General features: G+C 39.2%; 4 protein-coding genes and 1 non-coding gene across 7 annotated transcripts; 4 read left to right on the top strand and 1 right to left on the bottom strand.

The window, feature by feature from the left end:
* The first annotated feature begins 85 nt into the window (after window positions 1-85).
* On the top strand, window positions 86-6,371 carry LOC140787921 (SNF1-related protein kinase regulatory subunit beta-1-like). 2 transcript variants are annotated; one of them, XM_073136952.1, is made up of 4 exons: window positions 86-442; window positions 5,393-5,565; window positions 5,696-5,858; window positions 5,962-6,371. In XM_073136952.1, exons 1-4 carry the CDS (start codon window positions 137-139, stop codon window positions 6,274-6,276), a joined length of 957 nt encoding a protein of 318 aa, XP_072993053.1. In that variant the 5' UTR covers window positions 86-136; the 3' UTR covers window positions 6,277-6,371. The 2 variants fall into 2 exon arrangements, with proteins under 2 accessions (XP_072993053.1, XP_072993054.1); XM_073136953.1 differs by lacking the exon at window positions 86-442 and adding an exon at window positions 1,163-3,801.
* Window positions 6,372-6,483: 112 nt separating this feature from the next.
* TRNAW-CCA (transfer RNA tryptophan (anticodon CCA)) lies at window positions 6,484-6,555 on the top strand. The gene has a single exon. It is a non-coding gene; the product is annotated as a tRNA-Trp (tRNA).
* A 1,464-nt stretch (window positions 6,556-8,019) lies between these two features.
* On the top strand, window positions 8,020-9,299 carry LOC140788047 (metacaspase-9). Its single transcript, XM_073137140.1, has 2 exons — window positions 8,020-8,471; window positions 8,576-9,299. The coding sequence occupies exons 1-2, from the start codon at window positions 8,114-8,116 to the stop codon at window positions 9,223-9,225; spliced, it is 1,008 nt and encodes a 335-aa protein (XP_072993241.1). The 5' UTR covers window positions 8,020-8,113; the 3' UTR covers window positions 9,226-9,299.
* A 1,348-nt stretch (window positions 9,300-10,647) lies between these two features.
* Window positions 10,648-12,748, top strand: LOC140788048 (calmodulin-1). The gene is made up of 2 exons (XM_073137141.1): window positions 10,648-10,850; window positions 12,087-12,748. Exons 1-2 carry the CDS (start codon window positions 10,775-10,777, stop codon window positions 12,458-12,460), a joined length of 450 nt encoding a protein of 149 aa, XP_072993242.1. The 5' UTR covers window positions 10,648-10,774; the 3' UTR covers window positions 12,461-12,748.
* Window positions 12,749-13,356: 608 nt separating this feature from the next.
* LOC140789666 (CBL-interacting protein kinase 32) lies at window positions 13,357-18,840 on the bottom strand. 2 transcript variants are annotated; one of them, XR_012109230.1, is made up of 15 exons: window positions 18,583-18,808; window positions 17,551-17,793; window positions 17,389-17,451; window positions 16,649-16,720; window positions 16,420-16,527; window positions 16,255-16,335; window positions 15,725-15,778; window positions 15,495-15,620; window positions 15,330-15,419; window positions 14,948-15,070; window positions 14,736-14,846; window positions 14,413-14,526; window positions 14,249-14,328; window positions 14,084-14,158; window positions 13,357-13,649 (listed from the first exon to the last, which is right to left on the bottom strand). XR_012109230.1 is itself a non-coding variant. In XM_073139446.1 (15 exons), the coding sequence occupies exons 2-15, from the start codon at window positions 17,719-17,721 to the stop codon at window positions 13,575-13,577; spliced, it is 1,320 nt and encodes a 439-aa protein (XP_072995547.1). In that variant the 5' UTR covers window positions 17,722-17,793; window positions 18,583-18,840; the 3' UTR covers window positions 13,357-13,574. The 2 variants fall into 2 exon arrangements, 1 of the variants encoding a protein (XP_072995547.1); XM_073139446.1 differs by having other exon boundaries at window positions 14,249-14,305; window positions 18,583-18,840.
* Between the last annotated feature and the right edge of the window lie 304 nt (window positions 18,841-19,144).

Genomic DNA, 19,144 nt, shown 5'->3' with positions numbered 1-19,144 from the left:
GAGCGTGCCACATCTTGACACGTTTCAGTACGCCATTTGAAAAGGTTAACAGTGCCTCTCTCTCTCTCTCTCTCTCTCTCTCTCTCTCTCTCTCTCTCACATTTATTCCTTACTCGAGGGATAGATAGATAGATACATGGGATCACATTCCGACATGTACCCGAATATGTCGGATACCGGGCGAGACGGGATCTATGTCCCCTGCCTGGCTAATCCCACCTCCACCTCCACCTCCACGTCCATCTCCATGCCGCCTGGCTACTTCACCGCCTCCTCCTCATACCCAAAATTAGCAGATCCTACCTCTGCCGCCGTCGCCGCCGCGGTCGATAACCGAGCACTCCTTGCGTCGCAGAACCACCGGGAGGCCGAGAAGCGTCGGAGGGAGCGCATCAAGTCCCACCTCGATCGCCTCCGATCAATCCTCGCCTGCGAAACCAAGGTTAAAAGGAAACTTCCTCTCCTACTAGCAAAGAAAAAGATTTTTTAAATAATAGGAATTTAATCAGTGTTGGTTATATATGTAGTAGAAGACTGATATATGGTCACAATCACATGATTGGTATTTGATAGCCGATATGAAATTTCTAGGGTTAGGGTTTGTTAGAATGCGCTCAGTTCTATATGAAGTCGTCGTCTTCTTCTTCTTTTTTCCATTCTAGAATTTAGATCTCATATTCTACTACTCAATCTTAATATATATAGATAGACAAGGCTTCTCTACTAGCCAAAGCCGTAGAAATCATGAGAGATCTGAAGCAGCGGATCTCCGACATCACCAGCAACCAGTTATTCTTAATCCCGACCGAGACCGACGAGATCGTCGTGCTCCCATCCACCGCCTCCCCCGCCGCCGCATCGACCAGCCAAAGACTAGCAATGTTCGATGCGTCGATCTGCTGCGACGACCGATCCGACCTGCTTCCCGATCTCATCGAGACGCTGCGGTCGCTCCGCATGAAGATTCTGCGAGCGGAGATGGCGACGATGGGCGGAAGAATGCGTAACGAGCTCGTTCTCGCGAGAGAGGATGACCAGGAGACCGACGACCCGATTACCGGCGGTGAATTCTTGAGGGATGCCCTAAAGAGTCTAGTGGACCGGCCGTCGCCGGTGGAGAGGTCGAAAAGGCGAAGAGTAGCGGAGATGACCTAGAACTAATTAAAGGTAAGTGTGTTTGAGCTTAATCAATTTCTTACTTGCTAATTAATTAGCAGAAAGAGCTGTTAGTTTACTAATTAAGAGACAAGCTACAGGCATGATTACTAATAATACTATGCGCATTGAGTAGTATATATTTATTTAGTCTACATATTTGATTATCCAAAAGTTAGAGAAAGAAAAAACAGGCTGTTGATGTTCAAATCTATTTAACCTATAGTCTTTAACTACAATTCAAGCAGTTGTTTGTCTAGAATAGTTTATAAGGTTATTGTGAGGAAGCTCAGAAACCTAGGTGGTGGCTGTTCTTTTTCTTCTTCTTTTCCGGGAAATGTTTTGCTACTTGTAAAGCAGACAAATAAAGTGCATGTACGCATGCATGCCCAATGCTTAACTACTTAATTCTCTTTCCTTTATAGGACTTTGATGAACTGATGATGATCCAGCTAATTGGGTTTCAGTTTGAGCAACACCAAATCTTGTAGCTAGCGTGATTTAATACAGAAATTAATGTTATTCCATGTCGTGTAGTGAAAATTAGAGAACGAGGCGAGAACTAGGTAGCTGACATGCATGTAGAGATAGAGATAGAGATAGAGATAGAGATAGTGGAGATGTGCATGCCTTTGCTTTGGCATTTGTAGGTATTGTACTAGCAGTCATTGCCTAAGCTCTGAGAGTCTCGATCGTGTCAACGTTATTGAAACCCTCGTACTTTTTGTAGAAGAGATAGAGAGAGTGGGGGTGAGGTGCGTTGGACTGGGTGGGCTTTCTCTGGCGCGCGTGCTGGGCTTTGTCAGAGCTTGCAATGATTACATATATTGCTCATAATGAACTCATGCGTTGCAGGCAAGGCTGGAGGAGGAGGAGGAGGAGGAGGAGGGGGGAAACTGGAATGAACTAAAATGTTCCTCTTTTGAGTGGTGTAGAAACTTAGTGCTGAGATATTAAATTTATAGATCTATAATTTAAAATCAGAATCAAACTACCTCTTAACTAAATTTAAATATATATATATATATAATTTCACCACTCAGAAGCAAATGCTACCTTGGTTTTTTAAAGAGAAATTTATGAATAAAAAATATAATATTTGAAGGAGAGATTTCATTACAAGATAGAAAATAATTCATGGTTCACTCTTTTCTTTTAAGAATTCTCTTTCTCTTTTATTTGAGAAATGAGTTTTTGCTTTAGCAAAAACCTTGAGCATTTTTAGTATTATAGAAGTCAGGTTTTGGAAAAAAGAAAAAGGAAAAAGTCATTGGTAAATGAATCCCGTCCTATTCCTTTGTGTGAAAGTTACAGTAAGAGGCAAGGGTTGATTTAGATAGATAAAAGAACGAGGTGTTGAAATAAAAATAATACAAAAGGAAGGAAGTTAAATAAAAAATTTCTTTTTAATGGCCAATCCTCTATCAATAAATTATTGGCACCGGATTGACCTAGGCCAAGAATCATCATACACAGGAGTTTATCAAGTTTTGACATACACGTAGGAGTTTCTTAAGATATTCAGTCCTACTATTTTGTGTGAAAGTTAATCTAAGATGTTTTTTTAATGACTTATAACATAAGACAGATGCTGATCTAGACAGGAAAAATTGTCGAAATGGAAATAATATATAAAAAAGAGAGAGTTAAATAAAAATATATTTTTATTAGATAATTGATTAGATAACTAGATAACTAGATTGTTAAAGTACTAAGCCGTCTAATAATAATTCTAAGTCGATGTGGTGTCGAAAATTGATCTGAGTCAAATGCGGCCGAGCTAAGTCAGAGTGCTTTAAAATTGGGTCTGAATCAATTAATATCCTGGGGATTCTAACTTGAACTTAAAACTTAGATATATAATTCGAGAAGCCAGAAGCCCCATGTTTAGCTGCAGCTTCGATACGATTAATGAAACAAAACAGTAAAAATTATGGATGGATAAGGACGACGTACCCCCCACCCTACTCTCTCTCTCTCTCTCTCTCTCTCTCTCCATATCGATGTCAGAATCTAACGCTAGATCTTCTCTTTCCAGTACGTACGTACCACACGAGATCTTATCCTCTCGGCCCAAAACTTATATAATGTAGCAATTAATCTTTGGTCCTTTTAGTTCCGAGGCAAATAACGTTGATGAGGGGGGGGATTTCCGATATTATATAAATCGCCTGCCATGCATGCAAGAGGCCCCCCCCCCACCCAGCTCGACACGTGTCTCTCCGCTTTCAATTCCTCATATCCAGCTCTGAGCTCACCCCCCGCCCCTCTCTCTCTCTCTCTCTCCGCTCCTTTGCTCCGGCGCCGAGGAGGTGGCACTGCCCGTAATTTACTCAAAGCACAGTGGCATTCCGAAAACTCCTCGTCCCTCCTGAGGGGCTCCTTCTCTACCGCTGGCCACTGCCTTCGAGCTTCCAGAGTGGCACTCCGCTTTCTCTGCAAATAAGTACTATCACTATCTCTGGTTTTTAAGAAAAAAACTTCTCTCTTCTTTGGTTTCTCCTAAAGAGGAGGTGAAACGGGATGGGAAACGCGGCCGCGAAGCAGGCGCAAAACGGAGGCGGAAGGCCCTCGGTTGGACGGACGGTAGGTTCCCTGCCGGAGAGCCCTCGGTGGTCCCCGTTGCCCTCCGTGTTCGCTCCTCAGGTGTTGAGATGTCACTCTCTCTCTCTCTCTCTCTCTCGCTACTTTTCCTCCTCTTCTTGTCGGTTAATTTGATCTGTTTTTGGTTCTTATGAATTGGGTGGTGATCAAAATGTCGCCTTTTGGGTTTAGTGGATGTGTTCTGTTGCATGTTAAAGACCTAATCTTTTTGTGATATCTAATTTTTGATGCTGTCAATTTGGATACTTTGATCTTAATGCAGTTGAAGTTTGTAGTATATTAGAGATGTGGAATGCTAGGAGTCCCTCTCTGCAGGTCGTACTACGAGATTGAGATACCTAAGGAGTTAATATGAACTTAGGAAAGTACCTTTTGATGTTTGGATAGTGAAGTAGTGAGAGTTAAGCCAATTGGTGGTGAAGACTGGAGAGTGCATTCTTCATACAAATAGTAGGAGTTTGTATGATCGTAGGGATAATTTCTGCCCACTTCTCTCTATCTAGTGTTAAGTTTTGCTCGATATCAAATTTGTATTGAATCTTATGTAGGAATCATTATAAATGGCCATTGGTTCTGATACCATGTACAGATGGTAATGGTTCTCTGTGCCGTGTAGCCATGAACTTGTCCCTCCAACCAGGAAAGAGCAGGGACGCTGTCTTTGTATGTGTCATGTTAACATTTCCAAGGGGCACAAACTACTCGAAAATCGATACGCACATCGATCATACTGCATGATACTTATTTGTTGATGTATGTTCTTTCTTTCTGTTCATTTCCTAATTCAAAAGAAAAGTGAGCTGCAAGAACCTGGAATCAGGGAAGAACATTGAAAGAAAAGTTTTAGTTTGTTGGAATCCTACGATTTATCTTATCTATCATAGATATTTATTCTGTATATTTCAAACCCTTTTAATTCAGGTACAATCAGTTTTAAATGGATAGAGCATTGCCCTTACTCAGAGTGCTACTTCCATTTCGCTGCAAATTATATTACAAATAGTTTTAGTTAGGTAAGAACAGTCATTCATGCAGAACTTTCTCCCTCTGTGACTTTTTATTCATTTTAGTTTTGCTGTCTTTGGATAGGTTTCTGTATTGAAATCAATTAAGGTTAGATGCTTTATTTTCTTGTTTTATTTTTAAGAATTATTAGTCTAGGCGTTCAACATATTCTTTCTCCATGTTCATCTTCTTTCCTCAGAGGACTATCTCTTTTTTCTACTTCCTGGTTGTGATTTGTGAAGTTGAGGCATATACTTCTCTAGCCTTGTGTAGGCAAATAGTATGTCCTTTGAGTGGCTCCTAGATTCTAATACGTCGATAGTGCTTTTCTTTGAAATTTGGAAGAATGGAACAAAAGATGGAATAATTTCTCGATACTAACTTTTGCTTACTATATATGTCACTAGAAACTTTAAGAATAGAAAGTCTGGGACTTGATAAAAATGATCTGTAACTGTTGATCTATTTCTAACATTATGCCCGATTAAAGGTTTTCAATTATAAGATAAAATGCGTTCTTCTATTTGAAGAGAAGAGACTAATATTAAGTTAAAACAAGAAGAAAAATATTCGTCGAAGGAAGGACAGCTCTTGCTTCTTTTTATTTTTGAAATTTTTTGGATTGCAGGTTCCAGTAGCACCACTGCAGAGACCAACTGATGCTCCTTTGGTTATTAATCACAACAACTCCAGCGAGCCTTTTGATTCTCCCCGGGAAAAGGGAATTCCGACTCTGATTACATGGAGCCATGGAGGAAAAGATGTTTTGGTGGAAGGATCTTGGAATAACTGGTCTTCAAGGTGTATTTCCTCAAGAATGAAACCTACTACTTCATTATCATAGATTTCCAATTTCTTTTTATTTTGATAGTACTAGTATATTATGGATATACTAAAGGCTCTGATCTGCATATGAGGATCTCCACTCCAGGAAGGCCTTGCAGAAGTCAGGCAAAGATCATACCATCCTGTTGGTCCTTCCATCTGGAGTCTATCACTACAAACTTATCGTTGACGGTCAATTCAGATATATCCCGGATGTTCCTTACACAACTGATGAGAGAGGTCAAGTCTCTAACATCCTTGATGTTCATGTGAGTGACATACCAGCAAACCTTTCTACTTCTGCCTTAAAAGTACTTGAATTACCAGATTATAATTTTCTACAACTGAAAACTTTTTTGTTCCCTTGTTCAGCATTATGTTCCAGAAAGTTTGGATAATGTATCTGAATTTGAAGCCCCTCCATCACCTGAGTCCAGCTATGGACAACCGTTCCCTGGCGACGAGGATTTTGCGAAGGAGCCACCTGATCTTCCACCGCAGCTGCTCGTCACGGTCATCGGCTCCCAAGACAGTGAGTCCTCCCCTAAGCCGCAGCATGTCATCCTTAACCATCTCTTCGTCGAGAGAGGATGTGCTTCGCAAGCTCTGCTGGCCCTCGGCCTGACTCACAGGTTTCAATCCAAATATGTAACTGTGGTGCTCTATAAACCATTGAGGAAGTACTAGAAACAACAAGTTAATTAAAATATCCACGAAGCTTCCTCCTTCCACTATGTATAAAGATATTGCAGTTGCTCTATTTATAGTCTTCTGTTCTGCTACTTTGAGGTCGTTCCTTTCATTAAACCTTCCTCTCTTGAGATTAAATTTAGTTCATCTGATCTTGGAGTGCACCATGGTTCAAGGAAATTCTTGTGGAATCTTTAATAGTTCGGATCCGTGGCGCAATGGTAGCGCGTCTGACTCCAGATCAGAAGGTTGCGTGTTCGATTCACGTCGGGTTCAATTTGCGGATTTTAATGAACTCTGGCTGAATAATTCTTTTATGGAATTTAATGCATGTCTTGATATATGATGAATTCTTCGACATAATGATTGAATAAATTTACCCTATTCTAAGAGAAATGAATTCTTCCTACAATCCTCCACCGTGCTGTGCCTGATGTCTGGGGATTGGGTGGCATGAGCGATCCATCCATTGTCTCTATATTCCAAGAGCCACCCTCCATATATTCGGCTTCTAATTTTTCACGTGTTGATCATTCTGTTGCTCAATACCACTGACAGTCATCCTGTTGGTCCTTGTCGTTGTTGTTATTTTTTCTCCTCTTTTCTTTTTTAGTTTTATATTTTCATATGATTTTAACAAAGCCATAAGATTTCAACCCTCTCTCTTATGTCTGTCTGTATTCTTAGAGTTAATTTTGTTAAAGATTTATGAGACTCGTCGAACCTCTTATTTTTCGTTGGTAGTTGTCGTTGTCGTTGTTCGTTCTCTTTTATTTTTTTAATTTTATATTTTCATATAGTTTTGACAAAGCTATACGATTTCAACCCTCTTATATTCTTAGAGTTAATTTTGTTAAAGATTTTTAAGACTCATCGAGCCTCTTATTATTCCTTTTCCATATTGCTGCTAAGAATGACCAAATGGAAAACTTGTTTTCAGAGTCCATATCCTACCTCCTCCGTTTCTTATTATATATATAGTGCTTATAATTATTTTTATGTCTTATTATATTTTTAGTATATATTTATGTGAGGTTTATATCTATAGTCATCCTCGTATCTCTCTTCTACTATGAAATTGTCTCTTTTAACATAAGGGATTACAGTAAAAAAAAAAAACTCTTGTTGGCTCTGAAACCTCCCAGTCGACAAATGTCCACTAATGGATGAGAGGGTGGAGAGAGAAGTATTTGGTTTCACAGATCTATAATGGAGAATTGATATAAACCTTTCTCTCAAAAAGAAAAATTTACCCAATTCTTAATGTCTCATCGATCAGGTATGCACGCACATCGCTATCCTCGTACTCCCTTGCAGAAGTAAGCAAAGCCATCCATCCAACTATTGAAAAAAGAAGAAGAAAGAAGTTTGCTTTCCTTCTATGATCATCCCACTGTATTGCTTGCCAAACTCTTTCGGCACCATTTTTGCCTAAACCTTAGCATCTATGTAATCCAAACAATGGCTTAAACAAAAGAAAGACTTGTACTCTTGAACTAATGAATTCATGCAGAGAAATTAAACTTTCCTATCGATCAAAGCAACGTTGACCCAGATACACAAGTTGGTCTCTGGTTGAGGTCAACCTGAGTCCTTGATTTAAAGCAAAGAAAGAGCTAGAGCCAAGCAAGCAAGCAGCTGGGATATACTTTGAAGCAAAACAATAGCATTACTTTTACGCAACTCAACTATAACCAAAATAACTAAAATCTATCATCTATTTTGCAATCTCCCCATATAAGTTAAGTTATATATCTCTGAGCAATCTTGTGATCATATCTTTGTACGTAGTGTTTATTTCCATAACAACAAAGTAACAATATTCGTGATCATCATGGAGGAGGGGAAGAAGAGGTTGGCCACCATGGTCGGGTGCAACTACGCCGGAACTCGCTACGAGCTCCACGGCTGCATCAACGACGTCGAAGCCATGCGCCGCGCCCTTGTCAACCGCTTCGGCTTCCTGCCCGAGGACGTCGCCGTCCTCACCGACGCCCCCGGATCTAGCCTCTTACCTACTGGCGTCAACGTTAAGCGCGCGCTCGCCGACATGATCGCCCGCGCCGAGCCCGGTGACGTGCTCTTCTTCCACTACAGCGGCCATGGAACCCTCATCCCCGCCGTCAAGCCGCATCACGGCCGGAGTGCTCGGGATGAGGCCATTGTGCCTTGCGACTTCAACCTCATCACTGGTGAGTAATTTTCATTTAGCTAGTGACATGATGAAGCCTTTAGGATTAGCAAATAACACCCTACGTTTAAGTAACTTTTGTCTTTGAACACCATGTACACGTAGACGTTGACTTCCGTGAACTCGTCGACCGCCTGCCGGCGGGAGCGAGCTTCACGATGATCTCCGACTCGTGCCACAGCGGCGGCCTGATCGACAAGGAGAAGGAGCAAATCGGCCCGTCCACCATCACCGGGAAACCCGACCCCCGCCGCCGCCGTGCCCGAGCTATCCCCTTCGACTCCCTCATGAGCCACCTGACCTCACTCTCCACCGTCGACTCGCCGCACGTCGGCGACCACCTCGTGCACCTCTTCGGGGCCGACGCGAGCTCCAAGTTCTCGAAGAATATTCCTGCCGCTGGACGCTGCCCGATTTCTCCTGGCAGCAAGGTCGGCGATGCCGGGATCCTCCTCAGCGGGTGCCAGACGAACGAGACGTCGGCCGACATGAGCCCCGGCGACGCGGGGATCGACGGGAAATCGTACGGGGCTTTTAGTAATTCGATCCAGGTGGTGTTGAAAGAGCAGGAGGAGGAGGTGATTGGGAATAGGGAGTTGGTGATGAGAGCTAGAGAGGTGCTACGTGAACAAGGCTTCATGCAGCATCCTTGCCTTTACTGCAGCGACGTCAATGCCAATGCTCCTTTCCTTTGGCAATCTCAGCTACTGCAATCCAAATCCAAATCCAAATCCAAATCCAAATCCAATATGTAACTTATTTATTGTAAGATGGTGTGAATTGGTAACCAAAAATATTAAGGTAATTAAAAGATTACAACTCTTTAATACGAATCTTTTTATAGATTAAATGGATTATTCTTTTCCACCTAAAATGTAATTTAAATATGCATATATAAAAGTACTTACAGTAAAAAAACAACTATTCTTAAATAACAAAAAGAATAAGACCAAAATGTAGGTATATAGTGATAGTGTTAGAGAGAGAGAGAGAGAGAGAGAGAGAGAGAGAGAGAGAGAGAGAGAGAGAGAGAGAAAGGTCAGCCGATCGAGATTATAAAAGAGGCAGAGCTACAAGACATGATGCAATGAGGTTGATGCAGATGGAACCATTCATTTCCCAGACTCTCTTAATCTGATGGCTCGCCCTAGATGGACACAAGAGGAGCCCAAGAAGGCATTCCGAGTTCTTGATAATTTAAGGACCATAATAGGTTCATCTCTCAGCTGTTCGAGGCTCGTCTCTCCTGTGTTGAAGAATCTTTATCCAATCTTCTTTCTGGTTGAAGAGCAAGCTCGCCAGGGCTCTCTTTTGAGAGGATTCTTCTCCTTTGCCTTTTTATCTTTTTCTATGGATCTTAGCTTTGACGCTTTTATGTTGTTTGACAATGTGGTGCAATTGCATCATGAAGTTAGTGTTGCAGAGTGCGAAAGAAAGGTTGGTGTGCTATGTTGTTTGAAGTTGTTGGAAGCTTTGAACATTCTAACGGGATTGAATTCAAAATCGTGAGAGCACCGATCATTTTTCAAGACAAGATTCGAAGATCTGAGTTTGAATTTGTTCGGACATATTTTGATTGTTTGAATTTATTCAAACTTAATTTAATCATTTGAAATTGTTTAAATAAGCTTTGAATAAAAGTTACCCGAGAGCCTCTAAAAATATTTTAGCGAAGAAGTGAGATAGCTTATTCGAAGCAAAGAAGCGAGGTATAGCTTATTCGAAGCAAAGAAGCGAGGCATCTCGTTCAAACTCATTCACACAAACTTCGAATGAACTCTTGAAAAATATTCAAGCAAAGAATTAAATTAATTTGTTTGAAGTTTTCAAATATGTTGAAAAAAAAAATTTACGGGACTAGACTGAAAAAAAAGCCAACATGATGAGGGACTATAAAAATAAAAATAAAACTAGGGTGAAATGAAGTCACCTCCCCCCAAAACTATTGAGGCCCCTAGAAGGTCATTTAATAGAAGAGATAAGTTTGGGGTTTCCAAGGGATTAAATGCCCAGAGTTAATCATGTTAAATAGATTACAACTCTTTAATACAAATATCTTTTATAGATTAGTTGGATTATTTGTTTCAACTTAAAATCCAATTAAATATGCATAAAAGCACTTACAGTAAATAAAAATTATCCATAAATAATAAAAAGAATAAGACAAAGAATATGTAATAAGATCAACATGTAGGTAGTGATGTGTAAAAAGAGAGACGAAAGGAAAAGGTCAGCCGAGATTATAGAATCTATCTAAATCTCGATCTCCAGGACTCGAACTTCGATAGCTCTGAAGAAGCGACCATGGCGGAGCAGCTAACAGACGAGCAGATCTCCGAGTTCAAGGAGGCCTTCAGCTTGTTCGACAAGGATGGAGACGGTAAAGTCCTTCTTCCTTCCCTTAGATCACCATGCGCGCTCTTCTGTCTCGATCGAGCTCCGTTTTGCCGAATCTGGTGCTCGATCCGATTGTTTCGGCGGAGGAAGGAGATCTTTTGGTATCTTTTGAGTTATTTGGTTGGGAAATGGATCTGAACACGGACTCTTCCTGCTTTTGCTAATTGTTAGGGTTCTGCTGTGTATAGCGATAAGAAGTTGGTGAATCTGTAACTAGGGCTTCGTCTCTTAGTTGTTGACTTGTTATCTATTGCGTAGTTTGATAAGTTTCAAGGCATGCTTGTATCTTTCTATTGCTGATAGAATAGAAATTATTTGCGTGCTTTCAAGCCATACTATGAGTCAGTAATTGGTTCATTGAAATACCTGTTTCGTTTTCTGAATCGGACTTTTGACTTCTAACTTGATTAATATGGAGTGGTTCTAGATTATGCAATATAGAAGCAGTCGATTGTATTAATCCTTTATAAGAGTTACAAATCGAAGAACTACTATATCAAAGGATTGGAAATGGAAAGTCAAGTGCTATTTGAAGCCTTGTTAGCATTTTACCTCATAAAAGGTAATTAAAACATACTTTGAAAGTGTAGAGTTTGCGTATTTGGGGAAAGAATAATGTGATCTCCGATTTACTATGCTTGACATGAGCACATATATGTTGCTGATATAATAATTATATTTCTTGTGTGCCCATAGGTGCTATGTCAAATTTCGAATCAGATGTTATGGTCAATCTCTATAAGCTTATCCTGTAACTTATATGTTGTTTGAAAGCTACTCGAAGGATCCAACAAATAGCTAAGATTTGTTGGTTCAGTTTCTCGCTGTGGGTTTAATTTCTATGGTCTTTGATTCTGGAGTCTTTGTGCAATGTTTGCATGCTACAAGTGATCCATCATAGTGTTTGCCATGTCTAGCACATATTAAGCCCTGTTTGGCGGATGCGCATGCGCATGCTAAAAGTCCTGTAGGATTCTTAGCCCATAAGACTGAGGTGATGCTTGTCTTATGTACTGGTTTTGTCAAATCTGTTGTGTCATTGTTAGGTTTAACTCATGTAATTCTTGTGGTGAGAATCTCTGGTCGCACTCTTGATCTTCTATTTCCCAGATTTTAAAGTGTACACAATTTCCAAGTTCAAGTTGCCTTACTTTAAAGTTCAATTAATGTTCTCTTTATGCAATCTAAGATCATTTTGTCTTGGCAAAATTTTGTACAGGTTGCATCACAACCAAGGAGCTGGGAACTGTGATGCGATCTCTGGGGCAGAATCCTACAGAGGCAGAGCTACAAGACATGATCAATGAGGTTGATGCAGATGGCAATGGAACCATTGATTTTCCAGAGTTTCTTAACCTGATGGCCCGCAAGATGAAGGACACTGATTCAGAAGAGGAGCTCAAGGAGGCATTCCGAGTTTTTGACAAGGATCAGAATGGGTTCATCTCAGCTGCCGAGCTTCGCCATGTCATGACCAACCTCGGTGAGAAGCTGACAGACGAGGAGGTCGAAGAGATGATCCGTGAGGCTGATGTTGATGGTGATGGCCAGATCAACTACGACGAGTTTGTCAAAATCATGATGGCCAAGTGAGGAGATCCCTCCAAAGGCACATAACTAGTACTATGTGCTTTCCTTGGTGCATATCTTATAGATAGCAATAATCTGGTCAGCTGTAGGTGTGGAAAGGGAAAGGCAACAAAAAAGAGTACTCTTTTGTCTTGGTTGTGTTCTATCCTGCACTGTATGCAGTCCTGTAACTCATGTTTCCTGTTCTTTCATCTTTGTCGTTTCTTGTATCTTCATGTAGAGCTCTACTTTTGCTCTCTTTCTTGTTAAAACTATTTCAGATTTGCAACAGCAAAGTGTTCTTTTGGATGACTCTCTTAGTTAAAATCAATTTTCTCTTTCCTTTCTTGCGCTATGTTATTACCTGTATTCATTCCAGGTCCTTTTCTTCCTTTCATATTTGTATAAACTGTGATAGAAGTTGGGTATTTGTTGAGCTGATGCTCTGCTCCTATTGCACGCACACAAGTTTAGTTGCATGTAACTGAGGATATCACTTGTCCAGTTTGAGTTTCTTGGTATTCCCTGCATGTATATTAATATCGGATTGAGACGGTATGCGCGCAATTATGGACTTTCAAGGTAAATATGCACACAATCCTGTTTCTTTATCTCGATTTGATGAGTTATTCCTGAGGGCTATCGAGGCGTTCCAGATTTTAGTAGAATAACTTTGTGAGGATTCAGCTGGTTATGATGCTCCTTATGCAATAGTATTGATTCATATTTTTATCAAGCAAAGACTAATTAGGCATGATGCTAAACTGCAGCTTGGAAGGACTTTGGAAAGTGTGTCTACACACTACTCCTTTTCCATTCCCTTATTACCCTGCTATGGGAGCTTTACATTGGGAACGACTGCGGTCAAAGTTAACCACACTCAGCTGTGTTATCTCCAAAAGGATGATCAAGGCAATTCATAAGCGAAGAGCTTCAATCTTTTTTACAAATCTTCAAATACTCACAGTTATTAACATATACAAGTATATAAAAATAATGCAGCAGCTAGATGCATACTGCTAGCTGCCAAGAACTGGTACTAAGGAAGAAGAAAAAGTGTGACCAAAAAAACCAAAAAAAGTAATTACATATGCAAAGGCAAAAGGAAAAGGATTGCCTTTTCATTTGGAATGCATCATTAAGCATCTTTATCTTGATCGTCTTCTGATTTCCAGACAACATCCTTGAGGCTACCTGAGAGTTTCTTGTAGAACTGCAGTAAGAAATATAATTGAAGTCAAAAATCATGCATATACAAGTTTATTATAATTTTTGATAGGTTTGCTCATATGCTTATTAATTCTGAAAGTTATCTGAAAAATGAGAATCTTTCTACCGTTGGGGAAAATGCCGATTTGTTTTTCTAATATCCTAGCGCATGTCCAAGAAATATGAGAATCTAGCTCATGTTACTGCTATAATAATTCTACCAGGTAATGTCATAATTGGTAAACTATTGTTATTCTACTGGGTCAAGTTATTTTCTCCTCTTTCTCCTATGGATTCTCAAGGGGCAAATGTAATTACCTCTCCAATGGGGAAACGAACAAGATAGTGTTTGTCATTATGATGCAAATTTATTGCAAACAAGTAAGTATAACTATCTTGAAGTCTTATATTTTCCTAGTTGTTAATGCACAAACTTACCTTGTGGAATTCCAGTGTATCCCCTTTGGCTTTCCGTACTTCAACCATATGAAGAGATGGTGCCACTTGAAATATCTGAAGAATTTCACGTAATCGTAAGCACATATTGTGTTTTTCTTTTATCTGAGAGAACAGCTTTTTAATCCAAAATAAATTACACTTCACCTCAGCAGCAACATTGAGGTTTCCCTTTCTCCCAGCCTTGACATTTTCTAGCCTCATCTGGTCAAAAGAAAAATAAATATCTGTAATGAAAAAAATGAGGGACCAATTATATTCCTATTCTAAGGGAACTATTTGTCATAATAGTTACACTGTAAGTTACCAACCTTGTAATTTTTCTTCTGGATACCAAAGCCTAGAGGCTTTGCGGCTTCTTCAATCTTGCTAATTATTTCTTTTGCTGGAGATTTTGAGGTAAATCTGGTTTCCCTCTTGAATTCCTGTCTCAAATTGGAGGGAAGTTTATGCGAATCAAATACAAATAACAAAAACTCACCATTGTCCTAATAACAAAAATTCACCATTAGCAATTTAGACCCGAAGTTAATGATTAACAATTGAGACAATATTTAGCATTATCTGTATGAGATTCTATATTGTACTTCAATATAGATGTGTGCTGACTAACTACACATAATCAAGTCTTTACCTGCTCTGTGTCAAATAAATTTCCAAGATTCAGCCCCTTCGACATTGAAATCAATTCAAAAGCATTCATAGCTGCTGGCGGTTCTTCCTTCTTCTCTGTCACATGATGTTCCTGTAATAGATGTAACAGAGATTTCAAATATCAGTTCTGATTGTACATCTTTGTATGTCAACAACCATAAACTTTACTATTAAAGCTCGACTTCAACTCACTTCTGAGTCCTTGAAGACAGCATCCACATCATCCAAATTTGCGTAATTTATTTCCTCAAACTCTGGAGGCTTATAACCATCCTTGAACCACTCATCCTCCAATATTTCAGGGACTGTTATTCGCTGCCAGAAGTTACAATAGCATAAAGTCATCTGTTCTTTTGAAAATATATGATAACAAGAATATCTGCATTCCCATTTACAGCAATCCCACAAAGCAAAGCAAAAAAATATAAGTATATCTTTGTTCAATTCTTTATTCGTTTACTAAGTAAGTATGAAGTATGAAGTCACATTGCAGCATCTAATTTGCATATTAGATTTTGTATATATTTGACGATCACTTATCGTCTTTGGAAGAACTTCAAATATTTGAACTCACCATTGTAGGGTCTGGATCAAGGATTCTTGTTAATAACCTCATGGCATTAAAAGAAATCCAACATGGGCATGTAAATTCAGCATCGGAAATCTGCATATATGAAAGAACATCTCTTAGATCTCTATATAAGATGCACTGGAGCACTGAATATGGTACACAACTCACTTTCTTATACAAGGCCATAAGATTAGAATCCTCAAAAGGCAAGTACCCTGCTAGCAGTACAAACAGAATGACTCCGCATGACCATAAGTCTGCAGTTGCACCATCATAGCCTCTGTCATTGAGAACCTATTTGGAAGAGCAATAGAGCAATAGGATACAATCTCTTGGTAAAAAGAATTAAGTAGAAGACAATAACCTTCAGAATTGAGTTATGAAACAGACAGTAATACCTCTGGGGCGACATAGTTAGGCGTTCCACAAGTTGTATGAAGCAAGCCATCATCCTGGAAGAAGCACCATTAGAGTCAGAGGATGCAAAATTAAATCTGGATCACAAAATAACTTCTGCAGAAGCAACATAAGTTTCATAGTTTTTGAAGAGAAATTGATCCATTCTGATTCCTACAAGTTTATTAACAAGGAGTTAAAAGTTCCATGATAGTTGACTAATAAAGTACTAGGTGTCAGAGCTACCTGGCAATGACTACTAGCATCTAGTAACATTGGAAACACTAAGACCTTGATAAATCACCAAAAAGAAAGAAAAGAAAGAAAATTATGTCAAAATGGAGTTTTACGGCCTACTTTTCTTATATTACCTAGGTTTTGTACTTCAGATTTACATCATATTATAAGAAGAGACTACAACACCTGTATATCATTAATATCATACAGTCAACTGTAGGAACACTTCAAAAGTTCAATATATTGTTATATCAAAAAATTGCTAGCAAGGGCCTTGAGCATGGATGATGATTACCCTGACTTGTTGAGATAGTGCACTCAATCCAAAGTCTGACACCTTCAGGTTTCCATATGCATCAAGTAGTAAATTCTCTGGCTGCACATGTAGGACCCAGATTAAGCCTAGATTAAGCCGCGAAGATTAAGAATGCTTGTGACAGCCAAAAGGAAGGGTAATTACCTTCAAGTCCCGGTGGTACACACCTCTGCTATGGCAGTAATCGACGGCATTAATTAACTGTTGGAAGTACCTCCTAGCCTCATCTTCTCTCATACGACCATGATTAACCTTTGTAAGTAAAAACATTGCGTATATGTGAGCTAGTCAAAGGAAGCATATGCATGAAACCAAATATACCAACATGAAGCAGTTCAATGCGTAGAAACTAGAATTTACATATCTGACTTACAATTTTGTCAAAGAGCTCTCCCCCAGTAACAAATTCAAGTACAATGAAGATTTTTGTCTTGCTTCCCATCACCTGGAGATTTTAAACAAAGGTGGGAGGAAATTTACCATTAGCACACTAGAGAGAGATAGTTTAGAACACTAAACCCATGTATATATACATCAAACTACTGATAGCCTTCTATTGACAATTAACTAGCGGTATATACCTCCATGTACAAGCATTTGGCTTTTAGTCCTTCTGATGTTGTTGATATACAACTTATGCCGCTTATTTCTTAAGCCTTTGGCAGTTGTTGTAGGTAAACAAAATCCACATTTCATTACTTACTGAACATTTAACTATTAGATAGACGGCTATCTTCCATGTTAACCTTCTAATTCTAAATTAAAAATAAACTATTAAGTGAACCAAACATGTTGATTTCATGTTTTGTTTACAAAATGAGACCGACTTACAAAAAATATAAATAAAAACCTGATGAACATAGGTAACAGATAAACGATCCCAAATGGGATTTTAGCTTTCTACCAAGAAGAAGACAAGAACATAACATGAGATGGCATGTGCATACATCAGTAGAGGTCCTAGACCCCTATCTATTTTTCCTTTCTTTCTTTGTCCTCATTGTCTAATAATTGATGATGAGTTGTTTTCTAATTCAATAATTGAAGAAAAGAATCCGAAGAAGCAAAAGAGAACATCCACAAGAAAACTGCAGAAGTCTTGTAGATTATTACCTCATAAATACGAACAACATTAGGATGCTTTATTAACTTCATCGTGGCGATTTCCCGCTTAATCTGCATTTATGCGCACAAAATTTAGGTTAAACCAGAGTAGGCACAAAGTGGAAGCATGGACTCCCTCGTGTTGCCAACTTGCAAGTAGTAAAGACAGACCTGCTCAACCATTTTGTGCTTGAGAACCTTCTCCTTGTCAAGGATCTTGATAGCGACGGGCTCCCCAGTCTCAGAGTTTCTTGCAAATCTGACCTTTGCGAATGTTCCTTCGCCAATTGTCCGACCAAGCTCATACTTGCCTACACGACGTTTCACCTTGGCTGTACTCATTGCTCACTGATCCTCTTCACAAAATTAGAGATAACCGATCTGAAAATATGCCTTCAGAAGTCCAAATGGTACCTGAACTCACAAGAGAGCCAAAAGGTGAAGTTAACATGCTAACAAAGTCCAAGAGGTGTATAGTGCAGAATATGACGAGTAGAAGGAAGGAAACTTTGTTAACAAAGTCCAAGAGGAGATGCTAACATGCTAACTGATAACATTTCGATAGAAGATTGATGATACTTGCTGACAACCCTTTTGTCGACAAGTATGAGGGAAAAAAAGAAGCTACCACTCATTTAGCTATCAGAGGAAACTATGACAAGTTTACAACACGGGGAGCAAAAATCTAAAGACAGAAAATAACAACCATCATATTAAGTTTTAATTACTTCCTACCAAATCTACCCCAGAACTTCTACTCCTCTGCACTAAAGTGTACGCAGCATTCTAAACCATTCACTGGTAGTATCACAATCCTTGCATTAGAGCAAAATTTCATACTAACAGCTCAATAAAAGAAAAATCTGGCCAAAAAGATCAAATAAGCTGAACAATCAAACCCCCCCAAACAGGAGACTATATCTTATAAGCTACATAAATTGCCGGAAATTAGAACTTGTGCAAGTGTTCAAAGAATTCCAAGATACACTAGGACCTTGAATTCCTAAGCCAACAAATAAATTATGCATTAAAGTTACAGAAACAAGGTGTGACTATTGAGAAACATCTGGTTCCTAAATCTCAAATGATCTTCCATCACTATATAGATTCTGAAAAAAAAAAAAAACAATTCAAGAACCTCTCTGACAATATCAATTTATGACCAGAACACTTGACTCAGTAATCAAGTTGAAGGAACCTAACCTTTGACTCAAATCCCAAACAAGAGATGACAACAAACTATTCTGAGCTGAGGAGCAGCAGAGAGGGAGTCACAAAATCTCTGGATATAGCAGCTGAAAATATCTCTTTTCCTTCTCCTAGAAATTGGCTCCTGGGAGATGCAAAGGGACCAATACAATAGAAACTAGGAGGAAAATAATAGCATAGAAATGCAAGAATTGATATGTGGCAAGGAACACATGGTGGTAAAACACAACACTGTCTATTAGTAGGTTATATAGATGAAAAAAGTTTGGAAGTAGTTTGGAAGTAGTAGCAGGAGGTGTGTGGTCATCCAACTCCATATTACACATGTAGCTGTACACTTCTTTCAAAGTTGTCAGAGCATGGGCCACCCCCACTGTACCTCTACCTTTATTTATTCTAAAAACAAACTCCAATTAACATTACTTACCTAAGTATAAAAATTGTCATTTTCTAATGACCCATAGGCCATAGCAGCTGCTAGAGTAGTTGATAATTTAAATATGGGATTCGAATCTCATTTTTAGGTTGAGTTAACCTTTTTAAATTTATTTAAAAA

This window comes from Typha latifolia, chromosome 5 (genome assembly GCF_019914945.1).
Source record: "Typha latifolia isolate L0001 chromosome 5, TyphaL0001v2, whole genome shotgun sequence".
NCBI classification, from domain to species: Eukaryota; Viridiplantae; Streptophyta; class Magnoliopsida; order Poales; family Typhaceae; genus Typha; species Typha latifolia.
This window is presented reverse-complemented; position numbering and strand designations above follow the sequence as displayed.

Coding starts and splice junctions, on each gene's coding strand:
- LOC140787921 (XM_073136952.1), top strand. CDS start 137: ATGGGATCACATTCCGACATGTACCCGAATATGTCGGATACCGGGCGA. Junction 443..5,392: donor TCCTCGCCTGCGAAACCAAG/GTTAAAAGGAAA, acceptor TTTGGATTGCAG/GTTCCAGTAGCACCACTGCA. Junction 5,566..5,695: donor TGGAATAACTGGTCTTCAAG/GTGTATTTCCTC, acceptor TCTCCACTCCAG/GAAGGCCTTGCAGAAGTCAG.
- LOC140788047 (XM_073137140.1), top strand. CDS start 8,114: ATGGAGGAGGGGAAGAAGAGGTTGGCCACCATGGTCGGGTGCAACTAC. Junction 8,472..8,575: donor CGACTTCAACCTCATCACTG/GTGAGTAATTTT, acceptor ATGTACACGTAG/ACGTTGACTTCCGTGAACTC.
- LOC140788048 (XM_073137141.1), top strand. CDS start 10,775: ATGGCGGAGCAGCTAACAGACGAGCAGATCTCCGAGTTCAAGGAGGCC. Junction 10,851..12,086: donor GTTCGACAAGGATGGAGACG/GTAAAGTCCTTC, acceptor AATTTTGTACAG/GTTGCATCACAACCAAGGAG.
- LOC140789666 (XM_073139446.1), bottom strand. CDS start 17,721: ATGAGTACAGCCAAGGTGAAACGTCGTGTAGGCAAGTATGAGCTTGGT. Junction 14,306..14,412: donor TCCAGAAGAAAAATTACAAG/GTTGGTAACTTA, acceptor TCTTTTGACCAG/ATGAGGCTAGAAAATGTCAA. Junction 14,159..14,248: donor ACCTCAATGTTGCTGCTGAG/GTGAAGTGTAAT, acceptor GAAATTCTTCAG/ATATTTCAAGTGGCACCATC.